Source organism: Mesoplodon densirostris, chromosome 5, assembly GCF_025265405.1.
Source record: "Mesoplodon densirostris isolate mMesDen1 chromosome 5, mMesDen1 primary haplotype, whole genome shotgun sequence".
Lineage (NCBI taxonomy): Eukaryota > Metazoa > Chordata > Mammalia > Artiodactyla > Ziphiidae > Mesoplodon > Mesoplodon densirostris.
This window is the reverse complement of record NC_082665.1, coordinates 4,332,757-4,353,137: the sequence shown is the minus strand read 5'-3', so window position 1 is coordinate 4,353,137 and position 20,381 is coordinate 4,332,757. Positions and strand designations below refer to the sequence as shown.

At 46.5% G+C, this 20,381-nt stretch overlaps 1 protein-coding gene across 1 annotated transcript in view; it reads left to right on the top strand.

Moving 5' to 3' along the window:
• LOC132491113 (interferon-induced GTP-binding protein Mx2-like) overlaps positions 1-17,290 on the top strand; it is a 32,181-nt gene extending 14,891 nt beyond the window's left edge. The window contains 10 exon segments of the mRNA XM_060099952.1: positions 518-656; positions 2,773-2,971; positions 3,308-3,327; positions 7,767-7,925; positions 10,166-10,242; positions 11,556-11,801; positions 15,988-16,077; positions 16,079-16,136; positions 17,028-17,096; positions 17,139-17,290. Coding sequence (XP_059955935.1) covers positions 518-656; positions 2,773-2,971; positions 3,308-3,327; positions 7,767-7,925; positions 10,166-10,242; positions 11,556-11,801; positions 15,988-16,077; positions 16,079-16,136; positions 17,028-17,096; positions 17,139-17,290 — 1,209 coding nt within the window.
• The last annotated feature ends 3,091 nt before the right edge of the window (positions 17,291-20,381 follow it).

The window sequence follows — 20,381 nt, the reverse complement described above, 5'->3', positions numbered from 1 at the left end:
TGGGGTCTCTGCTGGCTCCACTGTCTTGGGCAGTTAAATTACTCTTTCTTCCTATATCCAAATCACCATTCTCTGTCTCTCTAGGAGCAGTGTAGCTAGGTCATTTCCCTTACTGCGTTAAGGGACTAATTCCACACTTCTTACCCCGCTTCATTCAGCAAACGGGTGGGACTTCCTAGGGTATGAGAAAGATGCTTGCCTGGGGTCAGAGCACGCTGCTTCTTCCTGCCATAATCTCAGGAGTATCCCAGGGAAGATCTGTCGATGAAGGAGGGGTCTCATCTAGCCATAGAATCAGGGAGTCTTTGAGAAAGAAGAAATATCAGTGATGAGCTTTGGAGGATAAGTAGGACATCAACAGAGAGCTCAATAAGGGCAAGTGGGTGGACATTCCAGAGGAAGGGGACAGGGTAAGCCAAAGCCCAGAAGTGTAAAAACTGGGTCATGCTCTGGGATGTCTAGCCATGCTCTTGGGTGACCAGGGACGTGTTCTTCCTTTGTGATTCCTTGGCATCAGATTAAGGCACTCATTAAAAAGTACATCCAGAGGCAGCAGACAATCAACTTAGTGGTGGACCCCTGCAACGTGGACATCGCCACCACGGAGGCACTGAGCATGGCTCAGGAGGTGGACCCCGATGGAGACAGGACCATAGGTGAGAAGAAAGAACCAAGCTTCTAGAGGACAGGAAGCCAGGGGGAGACCCCTCATATATTTAGAAGGTCCTGGGATGTAGCTCTGTTAGAGGCGCCCACATCCTGCCTTAGATCCAAGTGCTGTTCCCAGGGAAGGTCCATAGGCTCGGGGTGAAGTCGAGCCCAGCAGATGGGTCACCCTCACTGACAGTCAGGGTTAGATGTGTGGCCAACATTTGGAGGTTCTTTGCCCTCCTTCCTATTGTCCCTTATTTGCATTCTTGAACCATTCTGGATGGGGGAGGAGAAATGCCTTATTTGTTCTCCCACAGTGGTCCAGAAAGGTGGAAGTGGCCCATCAGCTCTGCAATTCCACAGGTAAAGTTCTTGTGAGTCCTTGGTGCATGGAAAGGACTTTCCCAGGGCCTGTATGAACATACTCAGGGAACATACTTCCAGGCTTACATTGGAGCACAGGTGTCTGCAGAATTTATATTCAAGCAGAATGCTTCCTGGGGCAGATGGGTTCCCTTAAATTTCTTTTTTTTTTAAAAAAAAAGTCACTCTGGAAGGCATTATAGGGGATTTGGTTTAAGAACACAGATTGCCTGGGTTTGAATTCTTGTTCTACCACTTACTGGCTACATATCCTTGGGCAAATAATAGCTGCTATTTAAAAATTTTTAATATTATTATTCGATATCACTTCTCTCCCAATCACTTCACCTACCCGTTGAGTTTGCCTTCCTGAAAATTTGCAAGTCATTTTCCTCCACTAAATGGATACTCAGTATATCATTGCCTTTTCCACTCTTTCCTCAACAAATGCCTAGTTTTCCAGTAAGGATAAAAATAACACTAGGGGGGCTTCCCTGGTGGTGCAGTGGTTGAGAGTCCGCCTGCCGATGCAAGGGACCCGGGTTCGTGCCCCGGTCCGGGAGGATCCCACATGCCGCGGAGCGGCTGGGCTCGTGGGCCATGGCTGCTGAGCCTGCGCGTCCGGGGCCTGTGCTCTGCAACGGGAGAGGCCACAACAGTGAGAGGCCCGCATACCACAAAAAGTAATAATAATTTAAAAAAATAACGCTAGGGGAATACTGCTCAAGCGTAATGTGTTATTATATGCCAGACTACACTTGTGCCCTGTTAGCTGCTGACGTCTACAGGTGTCTAGAACACATTGAACCAGAGAGAAAACTCAGGTTTTGGGTCACCCGTCATTGTGCAGTTATAAGTCATTAGGGATGTCTTATTGATGACCACAGAAGATAATATCATCTGTTCAGTAGATTGATCTATCTGGATACCAGTGTCTCCATAGAAATTGAGTAACACCAGTCGTAGATTTCTGTTCTTCTCATTAGCCACAAACTCTAATAACCAAAAGTTCTTGCTAAATATTAGCTATTATTGTTATAAATTCAGCTAAGTGCTATCACCATAGAGTATACACAATCTGACCTTAGTATATTCCAAACAGCATTATAACATCCATGCAAACTTTCCATGCATTCTAGGTCAAGTACAGAAATAGAGAACAGTGTGCTAGGTTTAAAAAGGAAGTGGAATATACACTCATGTACACAGCAGCCTTATTCACCACAGCCAAACCAAGTGTCCATCAAGAACACAGTCACTCGGAAATCAAAGCTTCTGGTCCAATGTGAGCAGGAAGGAGTGAGGGAAGGAACAAGAGAGAGGAAGGCGGGGGGGTATCGAAGGAGGTACCCACCAGAGGGGTAGAGTGAGCCTGTGACAGGAGACATTAGAGGGAGGGCACAGACCCTCCTTACAGCCGGGGGATGACGTGCTTTTGGAAGCATGGTGATGAAGTGGGTTGGTTCTGATGATGTATGCTGCCTAAGTGTCTGGCACCCAGCAGGCACCCAAAAGACATTTGTTACATAAATTACACAAGGCAGTTAATGAGTTGAGTGAATGGGTGAGTGAAGAAAAGTACAAGTAAGAGGAGTGACGATGGAATGAATGAATGAATGGGCTGTCGGGCGCTGGGCAATCAAGGCTGCAGGAGGCTTTGCTGCTCATGACCAATAAAAGATCCCGTAGCCTAGCAGCATTCAATATATTTTAGTAGAGAACCAACCTCTCCAGGGCCCTTCTCTAATCACCTCACAGGAATCCTGACCAAACCGGATCTAGTGGACAAGGGCACTGAGAAAGGTGTCCTGAAAGTCATGCAGGACCTCACATACCCTCCCAAGAAAGGCTATATGACAGTGAAGTGCCGGGGTCAGCAGGAGGTCACGAACAAGCTGAGCTTGGCCGAAGCAACCAAGAAGGAAATGATGTTCTTTCAAACACATCCGTACTTCAGGTAAGATTCTTTAAGACAACCTTGGACTCCATGGAAAGCAGACCCACCTACTAGAATTGGCCTAGATGACTACCAAATTATATATAAAAATTATACAATTAGCATAACCTACCCTCATCTTTATTTCAGTGTTAAATTTATTGGCTTAGTTAAACAAACCATTTTTTCTTGGACTCTGATGATGACACTGATTAATAGGGTATTTCATAAGGCAGAGCACACTTTGGTTTCTCAAAATGTTTTCACTTGCTTTCTCATTTGAGTCCCACAAAATCTTGAAAAACACTGGGATTTTTCCCGTTGAATCGGGTACTTTTTTCCTTTCACTTTATTTAGGAACTTGCTGTTCCTGAACAGCAAGTTCAGGGGGAGAAGGGTAATAAGATACAGAGGTCACTCCTGCTTTAAGGAGAGACAGTGGGAAAATGGTGAAATTTTTCAGACCAGGTTTGCTACTTGCTCTGTGCCCTTGGGAGATGGCTCAGCCTCGCTGAGCTTTTGCTTTCTCGTCCTGCTAATGCTTCACAGGATTGCGGTTAGGATTAAATAATACGGCACAGGCACATGTTCTGGCCAGCACTCTATAAATACCACCCTGGTTCCTTGTTTCTCTCTGCTCCTGCCCTGAACGGAAGAAACAGATCGTTTTCAGTAGCGTTAGGGTTCACAGGGAGAGAAAACTCTGCTCACCAAGCAGAGAGAAGATTCTGTAACAATCACACCCATGGTTCTCAACCCTGAGGGAGCAGCGGAATCTGCGAGAGAGTTTGTTAAAATCCAGCTGGCTGTGCCCTGCCCCAGAGTTTCTGAGGTCTGGGGTGTGGCCCCCAAATTTATGTTTCTAACAAGTTCCCAGTTGAGGTCAACATTGCTGACCCAGGGACCACACTTTGAAAACCACTGTTCAAGGTCTCTGGGAAAGTTAAGTCTTGGATAAAAAAGTGTGCTGAAGTGCTTTGTTGTTGAACATCTGAGATTTAATCCTTGTGTGCCCACATGCTGGGACTCAGCCCTTGCAGGAAAGGCACTCACAGTAGCACTGGAAAAATGATCCTACTGGGTCCTTCGTGAATTTCTGTTAACAGCAAACACTTAGCAACCAGACCACCTGGTATGTGACCCTGGGCGAGCTACTTAACCTTCAGGTGCATTTGCCTTTCTTTAAAATTGGTTGTTCAATCATTAAATATTTGTAAAGCCCTTAAATCATGTAGGCGCTTAGTAAGCACTGTGTAAACATTTTTTTAAATTTAATTTTATTGTGGAAAGAACATTTATCATGAGATCCACCCTCCTATCAAAAGTCTAAGTGAACAATGCAGTGTTGTTAACTATTGGCACAATATTTTTCAGCAGAGCTCTGGAACTTACTTATCTTTCATAACAGAAACTTTTCGCCCTTAGGTTAGCAACTCCTCATTTCTTCCTCCCCCCAGCACCTGGCAACCACCATTCCCACTCTCTGATTGCATGAGTTTTAGATAGCTCACATGAATGGAATCATGTAGTATTTGTCTTTCTGTGACTGGCTTATTTCACTTAGCATAATGTTCTCAAGGTTCACTCATGTTGTCACATATTGCAAAATTTTCTTCTTTTTAAAGGCTGACTTCTATTCTATTGCATATATCTACCACATTTTTTATCCATTTACCTTTCCATGAACATTTACGTGTTTCCACATCTTGGCTATAGTGAATGGTGCTACAATGAACATAGGAGTGCTAATATCTCTTTGAGATCTTGATTTCAATTCTTCTGAATAAATGCCCAGAAGTGAGATTGCTGGATCATATGGTAGTCCCATTTTTAATTTTTTAAGGTACTTTCTTACTGCTTTCCATAGTGGCTGCACCATTTTGAATTCCCATCAACAGTATACAAGGGCTCCAATTTCTCCACATCTTTGCCAACACTTGTCTTTTGTTTTTTTGCTAATACCATCCTAAAAGATGTGAAGTGATGTTTCATTGCAGTTTTGATTTGCATTCCCCAGATGAGCAGCTGAGCATCTTTCCATGTGCCTGTTGGGCATCTGTATGTCTTTGAAGAAATCTCTATTCGAATCATTAGCCCATTTTTAAATTGGGTTATTAGGGTTTATTTGCTATTGAATTGTAGAGTTCCTTATATATTTTGGAAATTACCCCCTTACCAGATAGATGGTTTGCAAATATTTTCTCTCATTTTGTAGGTTGCCTTTTCCTCCGTTGATTGTTTACTTGCTGTGCTGAAGTTTTTAGTCTGATGTCATCCTACTTGTCTATTTTTACTTTTGTTGCCTGTGTTTTTGGTGTCATATCCATGAAATCATTTCCAGGATCAATATGGTGAAGATGTTCCCTCATGTTTTCTTCTAGGAGTTTTACAGTTTCAGGTCTTACATTTAACCCTTTAATCAATTTTCAGTTGACTTGTGTGTCTAGTGTAAGATAAGGATCCAATTTCATTTTTTGCATGTGGATATCCAATTTTCTCCAAAAGAAAAATTGGACTTCATCAAAATTTAAAACTTCTGTGCATCAGAGAACACTATCAAGAAAGCAGAAAGATGCCCCACAGAATGGGAGAAAATATTTGCAAATCATATATATCAGCAGTCCCCAGCCTTTTTGACACCAGGGACCAGTTTTGTGGAAGACAATTTTTCCACAAAAAAATTGGATGGGGGGTGGGGGGTAGGAGGGGGTTGGTGGTTCAGGCAGTAATGTGAGTGATGGGGAGGGGCAGATGAAGCTTCACTCACTCTCCTGCCACTCACCTCCTGCTGTGCGGCCCGGTTCCTAACAGGCCGCCGGCGAGGGGTTGGGGACCCCTGATATATATGATAAGGGGCTAGTATCCACAATACATAAAGAACTCTTACAATTCAACAACAAGAAAAAAAGAGGAATAATCCAATTTAAAGATGGACAAAGGATTGGAATAGACATTTCTCCAAAAAAGATTTATGTGTGGCTAATAAGCACAAGACAAGATGCTCAGCCTCATTAGCCATCAGAGAAATGCAAATTAAATCCACAGGGAGAGCCCATCTCACACTTACTAGGATGGCTGCCATCAAAAAGGCAGTTAACAGGAAGTGTTGACAGAAATTAGAACCCTCATGCACTGCTGGAGCAAATGTAATGGTGAGATGCTTTGGGAAACATTCTAGAAGTTCCTCAAGATGTTAAACAGATCGTTACCGGATGAGCCGGCAGTTCCATTCATAGGTGTGTACCCAGGAGAATGAAGATAGGTGTTCACACGAAAACTTGTATATGAATGTTCTTATCAACATTATCCATAACAGCCAAAAAGTGGAAACAACCCAAATGTCCATCAACTGATGAATGGATAAACCAGTTGTGGTATATTCATATGTATTCATTTGCTAAGGCTGTCACAGTAAAGTATCACAGACTTGAGTGTCTTAAACAACAGAAATTTATTTTTGCACAATGCTGGAGGCTGGAAGCCCAAGGTCAAGGTGTCAGCACCTTGGTTTTTTCTGAGACCTCTTTTCTTGGTGTGTCGATGGCAGCCTTCTCCCAGTATCTTCACATGGTCGTCCTTCTGTGTGTGTCTGCGTCTTAATCTTCTCTCCCTATTAGGACACCAGTCATATTGGAGTCTACCTTCATGATCTCATGTCAACTTAACTACCTCTTTAAAGGCCCTGTCTCCAAATGAGGTCACTTTCTGAGGCACTAGGGGATAGGACTTCAACAAATGAGTTTGGGGGAGACACAGTGCAGTGCCCAATGGAATATTATTCACCCATAGAAAGGCATGAAATACTGATCCATGCTACAACATGGATGAACCTTGATGGCATTATGCTAAGTGAAAGAAATGAGACACAAAAGTCCACAGATTGTCTGATTCCATTTATATGAAATGTTCAGAATAGGCAAATCCATAGGGATAGAAAGTTGATCAGTGGTTTCCAGGGGCTGAGGAGAGAGGGAAATGGGGAGTGACTGCTGTTCCATGGGGTGATGGAAATGTTCGAGAATTAGGTAGTGGTGATGTCTGCACCACTTTGTGAATATACTAAAAATTGTACACTTTAATAGGGTGAATTTTATGGTAAGTGAATTCGATCTCGATTTGTTTAAATGCCTGTGAGAAAATATCTCCTGACCAAAAGAGGGTGACCAGGCTACCATCCCTGGTTAGTTCTTCAAAAAAAAAAAAAAAGGAACCATAACCCTTCTGCATTTTTACCCCACAATGGAGGTGTTTCTCCATACTCCAGTTTGTTGAGAGTAAAAAGAATTCCAAGAATATAAAGAAAAAATTAAGTGTTTTATGTAGTAAACACCATATCACATTAATAATCTAACTATATTATCCCTTTGATTTATAAACACTTTCTACTCCTGCTACAGCCCAGGAATATGTGCTGTGTCACTGATTCTAGCTGGTGTTATGGTCATTTCTATTTTTTAAAGGGTCTGCAATCATAGTATTCTATGATACAATTTTTTTTAAAAAAAATCGAATTTGATTTACAAAATTTCCTACTCAGGTACCTTTTCAAGAATCTGTCTACTCTAAGTTCCTGCATTTGCTGTTTCTTGATGTCCTACCCTGGCTCTGTTCTTGCCGTCTTGAGATGACTAAGGACAATTATCTCGAGATCTGTTTCTTTATTGCAGTCCTTGAATCTTTTTCGATTTGAAAATCAGATTTGATTTTTTTTTCCTACCCCTCTGTACTTTCAGAAAGTTTAGAATGGTACTGTGTTCAGCAAAACCTGCAAGGCTATTTTTGTAAAATAATTCAGAGCTGTTCTTTCCTTCTGTAGGTTACGACGCCATATGTAAAGAAAAACAACAGTTTGAAAATCGGTATCGTGGTAGAGAGTTGCGAGGGTTTGTGAATTATAAGACGTTTGAGGCCATCATAAAAAAGCAGGTCAGAGTTCTGGAAGAGCCGGCTGTGGACATGCTGCACACGGTGACTGGTGAGTCCTTGCTTTTGCTTTTAGGTATTTTATTTCTAGGACAGGGTCGAAGCTAGTACTTCCTGCTGGGGCGTTTTCCAACACCACAAGCCAACCAATCTTCTTCTCCAGGCACCACCTGGGTGTCTCACAATTCATTCCCGTTCTGACACTAACTGCTCGGGGTTAGCACAGACCCCACAACTTAGGGGTCAGCCCGCAAGACCACCCACTTCTGATGGCAGCTCCCTGTCCGAGCCTCCTGTGCTTCTGAGTGACCAGCTATACATCAGAGCTCCCACGACCCCCTCCTTGGGCTCCATCCTCTGCTAGAACAGCTCATGGTCTCAGGAACACACGCTACTTACCTGTACTGGTTTGTTATAAAGGATTTGCTTACCTTTACCAGTTTATTATAAAGGATAGTACAAAGGTTGCAAATGAAAGAGATGCATAGGGTGCGGTCTGGGCAGGTCCAAAGTGCAGGGGCTTCTGTCCCAAGGCGGGGAGGCGTGGGGCACCACCCCCTCGGCACGTGGACATGTTCCCCAGCCTGGAAACTCTCCAAACCCTGTCATTAAGGGTTTTTATGGAGGTATAATCAATTATCCTATGGAGGCATAATCAAATTTTAACTCCATCTCCAGCCCTTCCTCCAGCCCCCAGAGGTTGGGGAGACGGGGGAAGATTGGGCTGAAAGGCTTCTAACCAAAGGCTTGGTCTTCCTGGTGACCAGTCCCCATCCTAAAGCTAACTAGGGCCGCCTCATTAGAACAAGAGATGCTCCTGTCACCCAGGAAATCCTAAGGGATTTAGGAACTCTGCATCAGGAACCAGGGACAAGAACTGAATGCCTATTTGCTATCACACCTCACCTCCCTCTACGCCACTGCTATGAATACTTCGCAGTCTCAAAATACTCTGCTTATTTGAAATCTCTGAGAAGTAACGTTGATGACTAAACAGCTATACGTTATGCGAGTGTCTTGAGCCTCTAAAGTGCCGTACGGACCCAGGGTGACGTCACTGTTGTCATGTGCAAATAGGAAACTGTCCGCACCGTTGAGGAGTGATGCAGCCTGAAACAGCACGGATCACTCCCTTCTGCTTGCAATGATCTGCTCCTCGGTGTCCGAGAGATCCCTGAATCTCTTCTCTTCACCGCCACCTTGGCTGACCCCCTTCTCACTCAGGCTTCAGCTATCTCCTTTTAGCACTAAGCAATAGGCTTTCGTGGATGCACGAACTACTAGTGGTTGGGGGGACAGCCTTATAAGCGTTTCTAAGAGATGTATTTCTAATTAAATTTTACCTTTAGGCTTAATAGCTATAAACTGAAATCTGTAATTGTATTTTGTTGATCAATTGTGCATTCTTCATTCGGTCCTGAAGAAAATTGTTAGTACTTCAAGGCTTCAAGTTACAGAAAACATTTATATATATATTATATAAAATATATATATATAATAAATATATATAGGTATATAATATATATATACCTACTTCTGAAACATGCAATTTGGAGTCAAAAGATTTCCAAGCATAAAGATGCTGTACGTCATACTAAGATAACATTCTGTGAGGAAGTCAAGTAGAAATATGGGTTTCAAAAATAAAAAGAAACAATGTAAATTTTCTGATTGAAATAAGAGTTTGTTCACCTCTCTCTTTCAAATGAATTAGAGCTATTTCAATTCCATTGATGTATTTAAAAGAGTGATGTGTTTTACTATAAATATTAATATATTTATAACTTACCAGAAATTGCATTCTTTGCAACTATTTATATTTGGGATGACAATTTAAACGTCAAGAAAATATGCCAGGGGACATTTAGCTTTTCAATTTCCTCCAGGGAGTTTTTTTTTTGTTTTTTTGTTTTTTTTTTTTTTGCGGTACGCGGGGCTCTCACCGTTGTGGCCTCTCCCGTCGCAGAGCACAGGCTCCGGACGCGCAGGCTCAACGGCCATGGCTCACGGGCCCAGCCGCTCCGCGGCATGCGGGATCCCCCCAGACCAGGGCAAGAACCCGCGTCCCCTGCATCGGCAGGCGGACTCTCAACCACTGCGCCACCAGGGAAGCCCCTCCAGGGAGTTTTTGAGCAAAAAAGCACACCTTCCTCCTTCAGTGAGAAGAGAGGAGGGGAGGGTGGGGGGAGGGAGGGAACTGTTTCGTGCTGTTTTATCCTCTTATTTTTTACAATCTGTGAAGATCATGGATCCTTCTAGCAATACTGGACTTCTTTGTTTTTCTTTCACCAGGTATAATCCGGGCTGCCTTCACAGATGTTTCAGAAAAAAACTTTAATGAATTTTTCAACCTCCACAGAACTGCCAAGGTAAAACCCACCAGATGTTACTTAAAAAAAGAAGAAAAAAAAAAAAAGAATGTAGACCTGACACTAGAAAGTAGATTTCTTACATTAAGACTATTGAACCTTTTTTATGTATTTGGAGGAGCAAATAATCAAGATCAATAGTGAACCTAACGATTTGACCAGTGATGTCTGGTTAAAGGCAATAAGAGAGAGTGAGAATTCGGAAAGGACATATTTGGTCACAGGAACAAAAGAGAGCTGTAGTGAGGGGAACACTGTCACATCTGAAGAAAATGGCCCTGAATCACAGAACTCATTGAGGAAACCGCATGGAAAAGACTCGTCCAATCTCAGAACAAGGGCTCCCCCTCGTCCTGCTTGGGCTACATAACTAATACCATGGCAGACATTTACTTCTCACAGCCCAGGAGGCTGGAGATCCCAGCTCGAGTTGCTGGCCGACTTCTCACTGTATCCTCACATGGGTGGCAGGGGGAGACAGCTCCCTGATGTCTCTTCTCAGAGGGGCACCAATTCATTCATGAGGGCTCCACCCTCATGACCTGATGACCTCCCAAAGACCCCACCTCCAAATGCCATCCTATTGAGGATTAGGCTTTCAATGTATGAATATGGAGGGGATGGAGACCCAGTACAGATGGGAAGACTGGCTCTGCCTTTCTCAAGCCAGAGATCTTGAGCCTACTTAACCTGCCTGGGCCTCTGGCTTCTCATCCACGGAATGGGACTAAGAATGCCTTCTGCAGGAGGTTGTAATGAAACCTAGAGGAAAAGGTTTAGGACTGCACCTGGCATCATGCATCACCCTCAGTGGTGCTTCCTGAAGTCTGGGGGTCCAGATACTTTCTGTGTGAAGGGTCTCCTCCCGGGCTTTCTGGCAGCCAGTTTCTCTAAACTCCAAGGACATGAAATATACAGAATTTGACTGATTTAAATCTAGCCTCCATCTTATCCCTGTGAGCTCTCTGGTGGAAAAATACTCCCCTCAGATGGAAAAACGTGTAAAAGAGAAAAGGAAAAAGCTGGAGATCAGGCCCGAGAACAGAGCCCATGCTGGTTCCCAGGCTCTGGGGATGCAGGGTCTGCTCACATGTGTGGCTGAGACTTCCTGGGAAATTCTGACCCTTGGCTGGGAATAGGAACCCTGCCTCCCCATGCCCAGATAAGCCGACATCGGGACAAGACGCTGCTCCAAAGCCACATGCTATTTTCCAGTTGGCACCTGCTGGTGGAGGTCTTTGCAGAGGACCTCTCTTCCTGTGACCCAGTGATTTGTTTTTAGAGGGAAATTTTGTGTTTCTCCTTTGCCATAGTCCAAAATTGAAGACATTAGATTAGAACAAGTAACGGAAGCTGAGAAATCGATCCGACTACACTTTCAAATGGAGCAGATCGTCTACTGCCAGGACCAGGTTTATCGGCGTGCGTTACAGCAGGTCAGAAAGAAGGAGGCAGAAGAAGAAAAGAACAAACAGTCAAACTATTATTTCCAACCACAGACCCCCTCCTCAGACCCCTCCATAGCAGAGATCTTTCAACACCTGATCACCTACCACCAGGTGAGTCTGTGAGCACCTCAGAACAGCACTTCTCATCCGTTTCCTTTCTGTGAGTGCCTGTTTTCTGTCTTGTCACTCTAAGGTGACTGCCAGCTCCATCCTTCAGCCCTGGATAAGCCTCTGTAGAAGCAACTCGATCAGAGAGATGAGAAGGGTTGTTACTTACAGTCACTTGCATCTGGTTTTGGCTGGCTGTGTGGCCCTGGTCAAGTTACTTAACCTCTCTGAGCCTTCGCTTTCTTCTCTATAAAGTGGTACCTCCTCTCAGGGTTCTTGTGAATATTCAGTGTGAGGAGTGTGAGTGAACCCCTCCCCCACAGCTTTGGAAGGCGGCGGCCTCTGGCCACAGACAAGCTGTTCACAGAGACATGTGCTTTGGTTGCTATCCTACATTTCAAATAACTTGAAGGGCCATCAAATTCATCCTGGGGAAGGATGCCCAACTCAGAGCCCTTGGGATATGTGAAAGTCTGGACAGGAAAGCAAATGGCAGTCTCCTGGTTTACCAGATGTCTCCTTCACTTTGGGAGGAGTTTCTCACACTGACCATGCTCACGCATGTACAGGATTCTGTGGAAATGCAGAGGTGGGGCGTGGTGGGTCTGAGATGGGGCACGATTCTTCATTCCTGACGGGCTCCCAGAGGATGCCACGCTGCTGGACGGGGACACACTCTGAGCAACAAGGCTGCTGAGGGTGGAAACTGAGGGTGGAACTCCATGTCCTGTAGACCCTGGGATGTGTGAGTGAAGCCGGTGAAGGGCAAGGTGGGGGCACCCATGTGCCCCTTGGCTTCTCCTGCAGCTAAGCTCATCTCCCTTCATCTGCTCACCTGCCTGGCAGAGCCTTTTAGAGTGAGTAATGCACGTACATGCACGCGCACACAAACACACGCACACATTAAGGCCTTCAACAGATTGGGTGAGGGCCACCCACATTCTAGGGGATAATCTCCTTTACTTCAAGTCAACTGATCAGAGCCATTAACCACATCTACAAAATACCTCCACAGTAATACCTAGGTGAGAGTTCAGTTGAATAAGTGGGTCTACAGCCAGGCCAAGGTGACACGTGAAACTGACTGTTACACCTGGGGAAAGGATAAGGCTTGTTTTATATTGATAAATATAAGCAAAGGAATTGGCTTATATGATTGTGGAGCCTGGCTGGTCAAGTCCAAGATGTGTAGGACAAGCCATCAGGAAAGCCAGACAGGAGACTCTCGGGCAGGAGCTGAAGAGAGCTGAGCACAGGCTGGATTCCTTCTTCCTCAGGAAAATTTCTGTCTGCGTTGGAAGGGTTGACATCTCTGTGACTTTAAATTTCCTATTCAAGAACATCAGGGGTCTTTCCTTCTTCAGATCTCCTTTCTGGGGGCCTTAGAAGTGTTTTAAAGTTCTCTCTGTGTAGATTGTGCGCACTTCTGGAGTTTATTCCTACATCTCTTCTCGACTTTGTCCCTCCTGGAAATGAGACTTTTCTTCCATTATATCTTCTGTTTGTTGTTAGTAGATATGACTTCTGTATATTGTCTTATACCTGTTAAGTGTACTGATTCTCTTATCGTTTGTGGTAGTTTTACAGATGATTCTCCTGAGTTTCCCCAGTGGACACTCATTCCTCTGCAAATAGTGGTGGCTTCCCACTCTCCCTCCTCTTTCCAGTTTTATGCTGCAAACTTTTCTCACCTCATCTGGTCCCTTCAATGCAACAGCCTTGCCTTGTCTCTGACTTTAATGAGAACCCCGCTTTTCCTACTAAGTATGACCATCCCTGACTAAAGTCAATGAGTCAGCAGGGCTGTGTGCCTTCTTGAGGTTCTAGGGGAGAATCTCTTTCTCTGCCTCGTCCACCTTCTAGAGGCTGCCCACATTCCTTGGCTCGTGTCCTCTTCCTCCATCTTCTAAGGCCGCCAGCCGTGTTGCACCCTTCCACCTTTCTGCCAGACTCACGTCTCCCCCTGACCCTCCTGCCTGCTTCCCCCTTTTGCACTGGGCCCACCAGACTATCTGGGATGACTCCCTCTCTTAACATCAGCTGCTTAGCAACCTTACTTCCATCAGCAACTTCAGCTCGCCTTTGCCATGTAAAGGAACACGTTGGCAGAGTCTGCGATTAGGACAGGGCCATCTTTGGAGCTGTTATCCTCCCTGGCACACCCATCATGAAATGTGTGGGATTTCTCTGGGGCAATGATTTGCACAGTATCCCTGGGGAAAGGGCCCAGGGGAACTGATTTTCACTACTCAGAAATTTCCTCTCAGCTACCAAGAGATGGTCTTATGCCAACATGGCCCTTCTGTGTGATTCTCTGTGTGGCCCACCACCTCAGCTCCCCCACTCCCACTTGGTCAGGAAGAACTCTGCACCAGCCCTGCTCACTGGGCTACTGTGCTCACCAGGTAGCTCCCCAGCGGGAAAGGCTTTCCCTCTCCTTCCCTGTCTGACCCATGCTGCTCCCCTCCCCCCATGTGGCTCTGCCTGACCACCCCTGTTTCTGTTACACGTGGGTCCCAGGCTGAACATTACCCATCTCCTACTTCACCAAAACTAGGGGTGATTTGGATGATCTCCAGGACGATGGGAAAATGACTTTTGCAGCCGTGTTCATACCAGACTCTCAAAAGCTGTTTGGGTGTGTGGTTTTGTCGGTCAGACAAACCAGCCCTTCCTTTCAGCTGGTGTCCGTTCTCCAACATCAGACGTCGGTTTCTTGGCCCCAGCATCCCCCTGGAACGCCTCCATCTGCCTGTCCCTTCTCTCCTGCCCTGCATTGGTGACACTGGTGGTCCCATCCCTTGCCTGCTCTCATCCTGGGGCATGAAGCGTGTGCTCCAGCTCCATCTCACTGATTCCTTCCACTCACATACCCTGAGTGCTTGTCCACTCCTGGCATCTTTCTAAACTTTTAGTTTTAGCTCATGTAATCCTTTCAGCCCTCCCATGAGGCCAGGTGCTCATACTATAGAGAAGGGAACTGAAGCATGGAGAGGTCACAGAACTTGCTACAGTACCAGTACGTATCAGCTTGTTGAGAGATGAACTTATCTTAGGAAAGAGAAACTTTGCACTAACAGGTGGGATGTGGTGATGTTACCCAACTCAGGTTCTGCTTCTCATTGCTCAAGAATCCAGTACTGAGAGGTGAGTATTTGGTAAAATGAAAGACAGCTTTACTCAGGAAGCTGGCAATCCCGGGGAGAAGGTGGACTCATGGCCCAAAGAACCAATTCCCCATTTTTCCAGGTTTTGTTTGGAGATTCTGTAGGGAAAAGAGGAAGGGTTACATGCTAAAGAGAGGGTTGTGAGATGCGTGATGAGCTTGTGGACACTCCTCTGATTGGTTGGTGGTGAGATCACCGGAGTCAACATCCTCAACCCTCTGGTTCCAACCGATCTGGGGGCTACGTGACTGTGGGCAGCATGTGATTAACTTCTTTTACCTGGCAGGGGTTTTAGTATCTGTAAAGCAGCTCAGAGGACATGGCGCAAAATATTGTCTGTAGCCCTTGAGGAGGACTAAAGGTCCTTGACTTTGTTTAATAGCTAAACTATTACTATTTTGTTTTGCTTGACTATTTTCCTTTGTTGCTGCCTTTTTTCATTTATCTGATTAAATTTATTCTTTGGATACTTTTTCTTTTTTTAGAGACAAAGGGAAAGCAGAGGACATGGGTGGGGTGAGGAGGGGATATTGTCCCAGGACCCCATAGGGACCTACTCAGTTATAGAGAGGGAGAAAGGAAGGTTGAAACGAACTTTCAACGTGCCTAGAACTGAGAGAGCTCCCTTCTGTGGCTTTGGATGGCCCAGCTCCTTTTCTGCTAAATAATTTTAGCCTTGATTTTAAAAAAAAGGTTATAAAATCTTTGGGGCAGAGTTGTAAATAATTTAAAATGTAGTTTTGTACTCAGTCTGCGCATTTGCCTTTTTAGAGAACATTTTACCCTCTTGCATCAGAAGTAAGCATTTAGTGGTCAGGAGGGGCTGGTGGGAGCCCAGGCTCGGGGTTGGCCCCAGACGCGGTGCCGCCTGGAGCACAGAGGACGAGGGTGGCCTTTGAAACCCAGGTGGGGAGCTTGCACCCGCCAGGTCTCGTCCGTGCCGGGGCTCTGTGGTGGCGTCAGGGTCTCCTGGCGGCCGCAGCCCCTCACCCTCCTGTGAACTGCCCCTCCCTTCCTGCCAGGAGGTCAGCGCCCGCATCTCCAGCCACACCCCCTCGATCATCCAGTTCTTCGTGCTCTAGACGTTCGGCGGCCGGCTGCGGAAGGGCATGGCTGCAGCTGCTGCAGGACAAGGACAAGTACAGCGACAGGCTGCTGAAGGAGCACAGCGGCTGAGCCGGGCTCGGCTCGCCAAGTTCCCCGGCTGAACCTGCCATCCGCCCCGCCCCGGGGTCTCCAGGGAGCCGGAGACCGACATCTCTCCCTGCCGGCCTCGCGTCATTGGCTGAGCATTTCACACGTGCCCCGGTGGTTAGTAGTCAGACTGTAGCCGTCACCCCTGCTGTTAGTGGATGAGGACCTGGTAAGAAGCTGTGCTGGGCACGCCGGCTCCAAGCATCAAGTGATTTACATAGAAGGTCCACGCCTGCCCTGCCTTTTCCCGGAGCTCTCTCCATCACTTCATCAGTCACCGATGCCCACACAGCATCCTAAAAGGGTCATTCCAGTTTCTGTAGTAGCCTTTCACACCCGACGTTTTAGGGGCATTGGTACCACGTGTGTGAATGCACATAGAAGCCTACTTCTTTGATTTGTAATAAACTCGTCTCGACCAGACATTTCTCTGACACCTTGTTTATCTGGGGGGAGACGTCTGACGGTGACAGCAGGTGGGAATGCGTGGAGCAGTCGGTGGGCACTACCGCTTCCCTCCATGCTGGGTCAGGTCACAGCGAACAGCTGAACAGAGGAATGTGGTCGGTTATTTATGAGAGGCTGAAGGGAAATGGGGAACACAGTTAAAGAAATGGGACGGAATGTGAAGCAGTCGGCATGCGTTGTGTGTAATGTGCGCTGATCAAGTGTCCCGTCTGCTTAATCGCTGGCCACCTGGCATGAGGCTGACAGGTAAAAAGCCCAAGTCCAGAGAGGTCACTGCCCAGCCAGTGGGGTTTTACAGGCAAATGCAGGTCTGGGGGACAGAGAAGGTGGACCGTTAACCATGAGTTGGCACGGTCCTGACTGTCCTCCTTGGACTGGGCAGGGCTGGGGACTCCCACAGACACCACGCCAGAAAGAGAGTGGCTGTCTCACAAGCTGTCCACTCCCAGGCCCAGTGGGACAACCGCTTGTGGGGGGGGGTGGACTAGCTACACTGTCCGCTCCCACCCAGCCCCCACCGCACCCGCACCCCCATCCCAGGGCCCTTCTGACACTCAGGACTCCGTGATCCTCAAGGCTTTGGGACAATATGAGAATTCATGTAGGAGAAGGGATGCTCTGGACACTTGGAGGCTGGCGCCCCCTCGTGGCTGGACAGAGTAACTGCTCCAATACCAACAAGGGACCAGAATCCGAGGTGTTGGTGTTCCCAAGGGCTCTTCTCTGCTGTTGCTACGGTTTTCCTGGAGATTCCTAGACTGAGCGGAGGAAGAAAGCTGATAGTACGGGATCCAGAGAACGGGAATTTCCCCAGGGAGCAAGCCTGCTGGGGACTCACAAGGTGCTCATAATCACTTTCCTCTTACCCAGAAAGAACAGGTGTCCAGGAATCCCTCAGGCCTGTTCTGCCAGCCATCAATAGGGGAGAAGTACACTGTCTCTCCTCTCACCTGTTCAGGACTCAGGGAGAGACAGCCCTGGAGTTCACTCTGTGTGATTCCTTCACTCCGAGGGCGGAGAGGCTCAGGCAAGGGGTTGAACTGCCCCCGCCATCCTCCTTCTCGCGTCTCCCATCTCCACCCATGAGGGGCAGCACCGGGATCAGAGCCTGCATCTCCAGAGTCTGCTGCCTGCTCTACAGCATCGGCTTGAAGGTCCATCAACCTGTGCAGAATATACTAGAAGAGCAATGATGCCCACTCATGGTCCCTCACTCTAGGCAAGCCTGAGTTTCAGTGGATCCCATAGGGTGGGGCTGAGTCTTGAGCAGAGCAAGGAGAGGGGCCAGATAACATGGAACTGACCAAAGTAGGAAGCCTCAGTGTTCCAGAATGCAGGGTCTGCAGGTGCTTACTAAATGCTGTGAGGGGTGGGGTGGGCATAGGAGAGGCTGGGCACCTGTCCAAATGACTTGCTGCATGCCTGACTATTTTCTAAGATGCTATGGAGTACCTCCCTTTATTTCTCTCCTTCTGGAGCAGAAAGCAAAGACGAAAGCAGCCAGCCAGCCAGAAAAGTCCCCATGGTCCGTTTTTGTTTGGGAGGAAAGGAACCCAGTCCCAGGGACAAATCATCCTCCGGGTAGCCTTAAAAGCAGCAAAAGGGGAACTGACCTTGAATCCACTCACCTTCAGTGGATGCAAATGGATCAGTGGATTTTCAGGGGATTATAAGATCAGGTTCTTTAATCACAGCAATGCAATGGCTCAAACACCCATGTTTATGGGGTTAATTCATTTAAAATGAGGTAGCTGGTACAACAGTGAATCGGTTAAGTGTTACTTTGGAAGTAGCATAAATCGCAGCCCTTAAAACACTGGGTGCACTGGGAGAAGAGCTCTGGCCTGTGCCACATCACCTTCTCTGTGTCCAAAGCAGCAAAAGATTTGACTTCAACCAGGGGTGTGTGTGTGTGGCTCTTTACAAAGTCAGGTTCCAGGGTGAAGCCTTGGTCATAAAGAAAAAGTCTCTGAAATCAGAGCCAGGTCAGGGAAACCACAGGAGAACCAGAGAGAAGGAGCTGAGAACAGACCAGGGACCTGAGTTTAAGGTAGGACTGTACCCCGACCTCTATCACAGCTCAGCAAGAAGTGAATCAAAGTTCATTCACTTTCCACGCTGCGAACTCACCCTGCCCCAGCTGCAAGAAGCCACAAAATGATCAACACAGATTCCACACTTTCATTACTACTCGTTTCCACTTTACTTAGTATTTTGGGTTAATTTATAGTAAGCAAATCTAACCTATGTCTTTTATAAAGGTTTAAGAACAAAAATATCAATGTTTTCAGCGTTCTGGCTGGACTTTTTAGGTGAAATCAGCCTCATCCAAAAGTAAAACCATTCACGAGGGGACTCCAAAATGAAAACTATGATTGGAAAGTATGCCCACTGCCTTGCCCACATGGACGTTTGCAGGTAAACAATCTTTATTACTTGCAGATCCCTTATGGGTGGATTCACCTACTTGCTAAAGTGTATTGCTTCCCCCCAAAATCAACACTAGCCGCACACAGTTGTGGACAGGTGCAGAGGGGCAAAGAATTTGAGTTGCTGCATGAGTTTCAACTCAGACTGTAAAGAAGTGTCATTTTCAGTCTATTTAGTGCAGTGGTTTTTTAGCATTTTTGTACTTTTGGCTGGTGATTTCACTGTTGAAATGGCCCCAAGCAGAGTGGGAAAGAGCTGTCTAGTGTGCTAAGTGCAGGAAGGCTGGGCTGTGCCCTACGGGGAAGCGTCCTTCAGGAGTGAGTTTTTTAGGGCTGTTGGCCATAAGTTCAACATTAACGAACCAACAATATATAGCCATAAGGTGTCTTTAAACAAACACATACTGAACAAGGTTATGCAGTGATGGGTTGACAAAGACCGGTGGCTGGCAGGCACCTGCCCCTATTTTTCCCTTAGGAGCCATGATTCAATATTCACTAATTCAAGGTTCGCGATGACTTTGTACAACATAATCGCCATGAGTAACAAGAATCAACTGTATTTTTTTTTTTTTTTTTTTTTTTTTGCGGTACGCGGGCCTCTCACTGTTGTGGCCTCTGCCATTGTGGAGCACAGGCTCCAGACGCGCAGGCTCAGCGGCCATGGCTCACGGGCCCAGCCGCTCCGCGGCATGTGGGATCTTCCCGGACCCGGGCACGAACCCGTGTCCCCTGCATCGGCAGGCAGACTCTCAACCACTGTGCCACTAGGGAAGCCCTCAACTGTATTTTTGAACGTTATCTAACAAAAACATGTGCTTTCTTTTCTTTTTTAATTACAAGTTTTTCCATAATTTTAACACAAATTGGCATGATGAAGACAATGGCCAGTTGTGTTCTCCAATCACCTGTTACCTGTTGGGACCTGCTGGATTTGGGGAATTTGAAGAATGAGAATGGATTTTTGTTCCAGGCAGGAAAACATTTACCCAATCTCTCTCTCCCACCTGTGGTCACAACTCGTGTTTGGGAAGGCAGGTTCTGAAAACTCTTGGGACACTGGGGAGAGTTCTAGAAGAGAGTTGGGTCTCGGGGTCTGAATCTGGGAGAAGTGGGAGGTACATGTGATCCACCCGCCCCCCCGCCTCAGACCCACCCCACCACACAGCACCTGCTCCAACATCCCGGCCCTACAGGGTAACGCAGATTGGCTCGCGGTGGCCACACAGATCGCCAGAGCCTCAACACACATTTGGAAAAAGAATGTATAATTTATTTGTACAGTTTTTTCACACTTGAATTTTATAATTTAAAAAAGATACAAA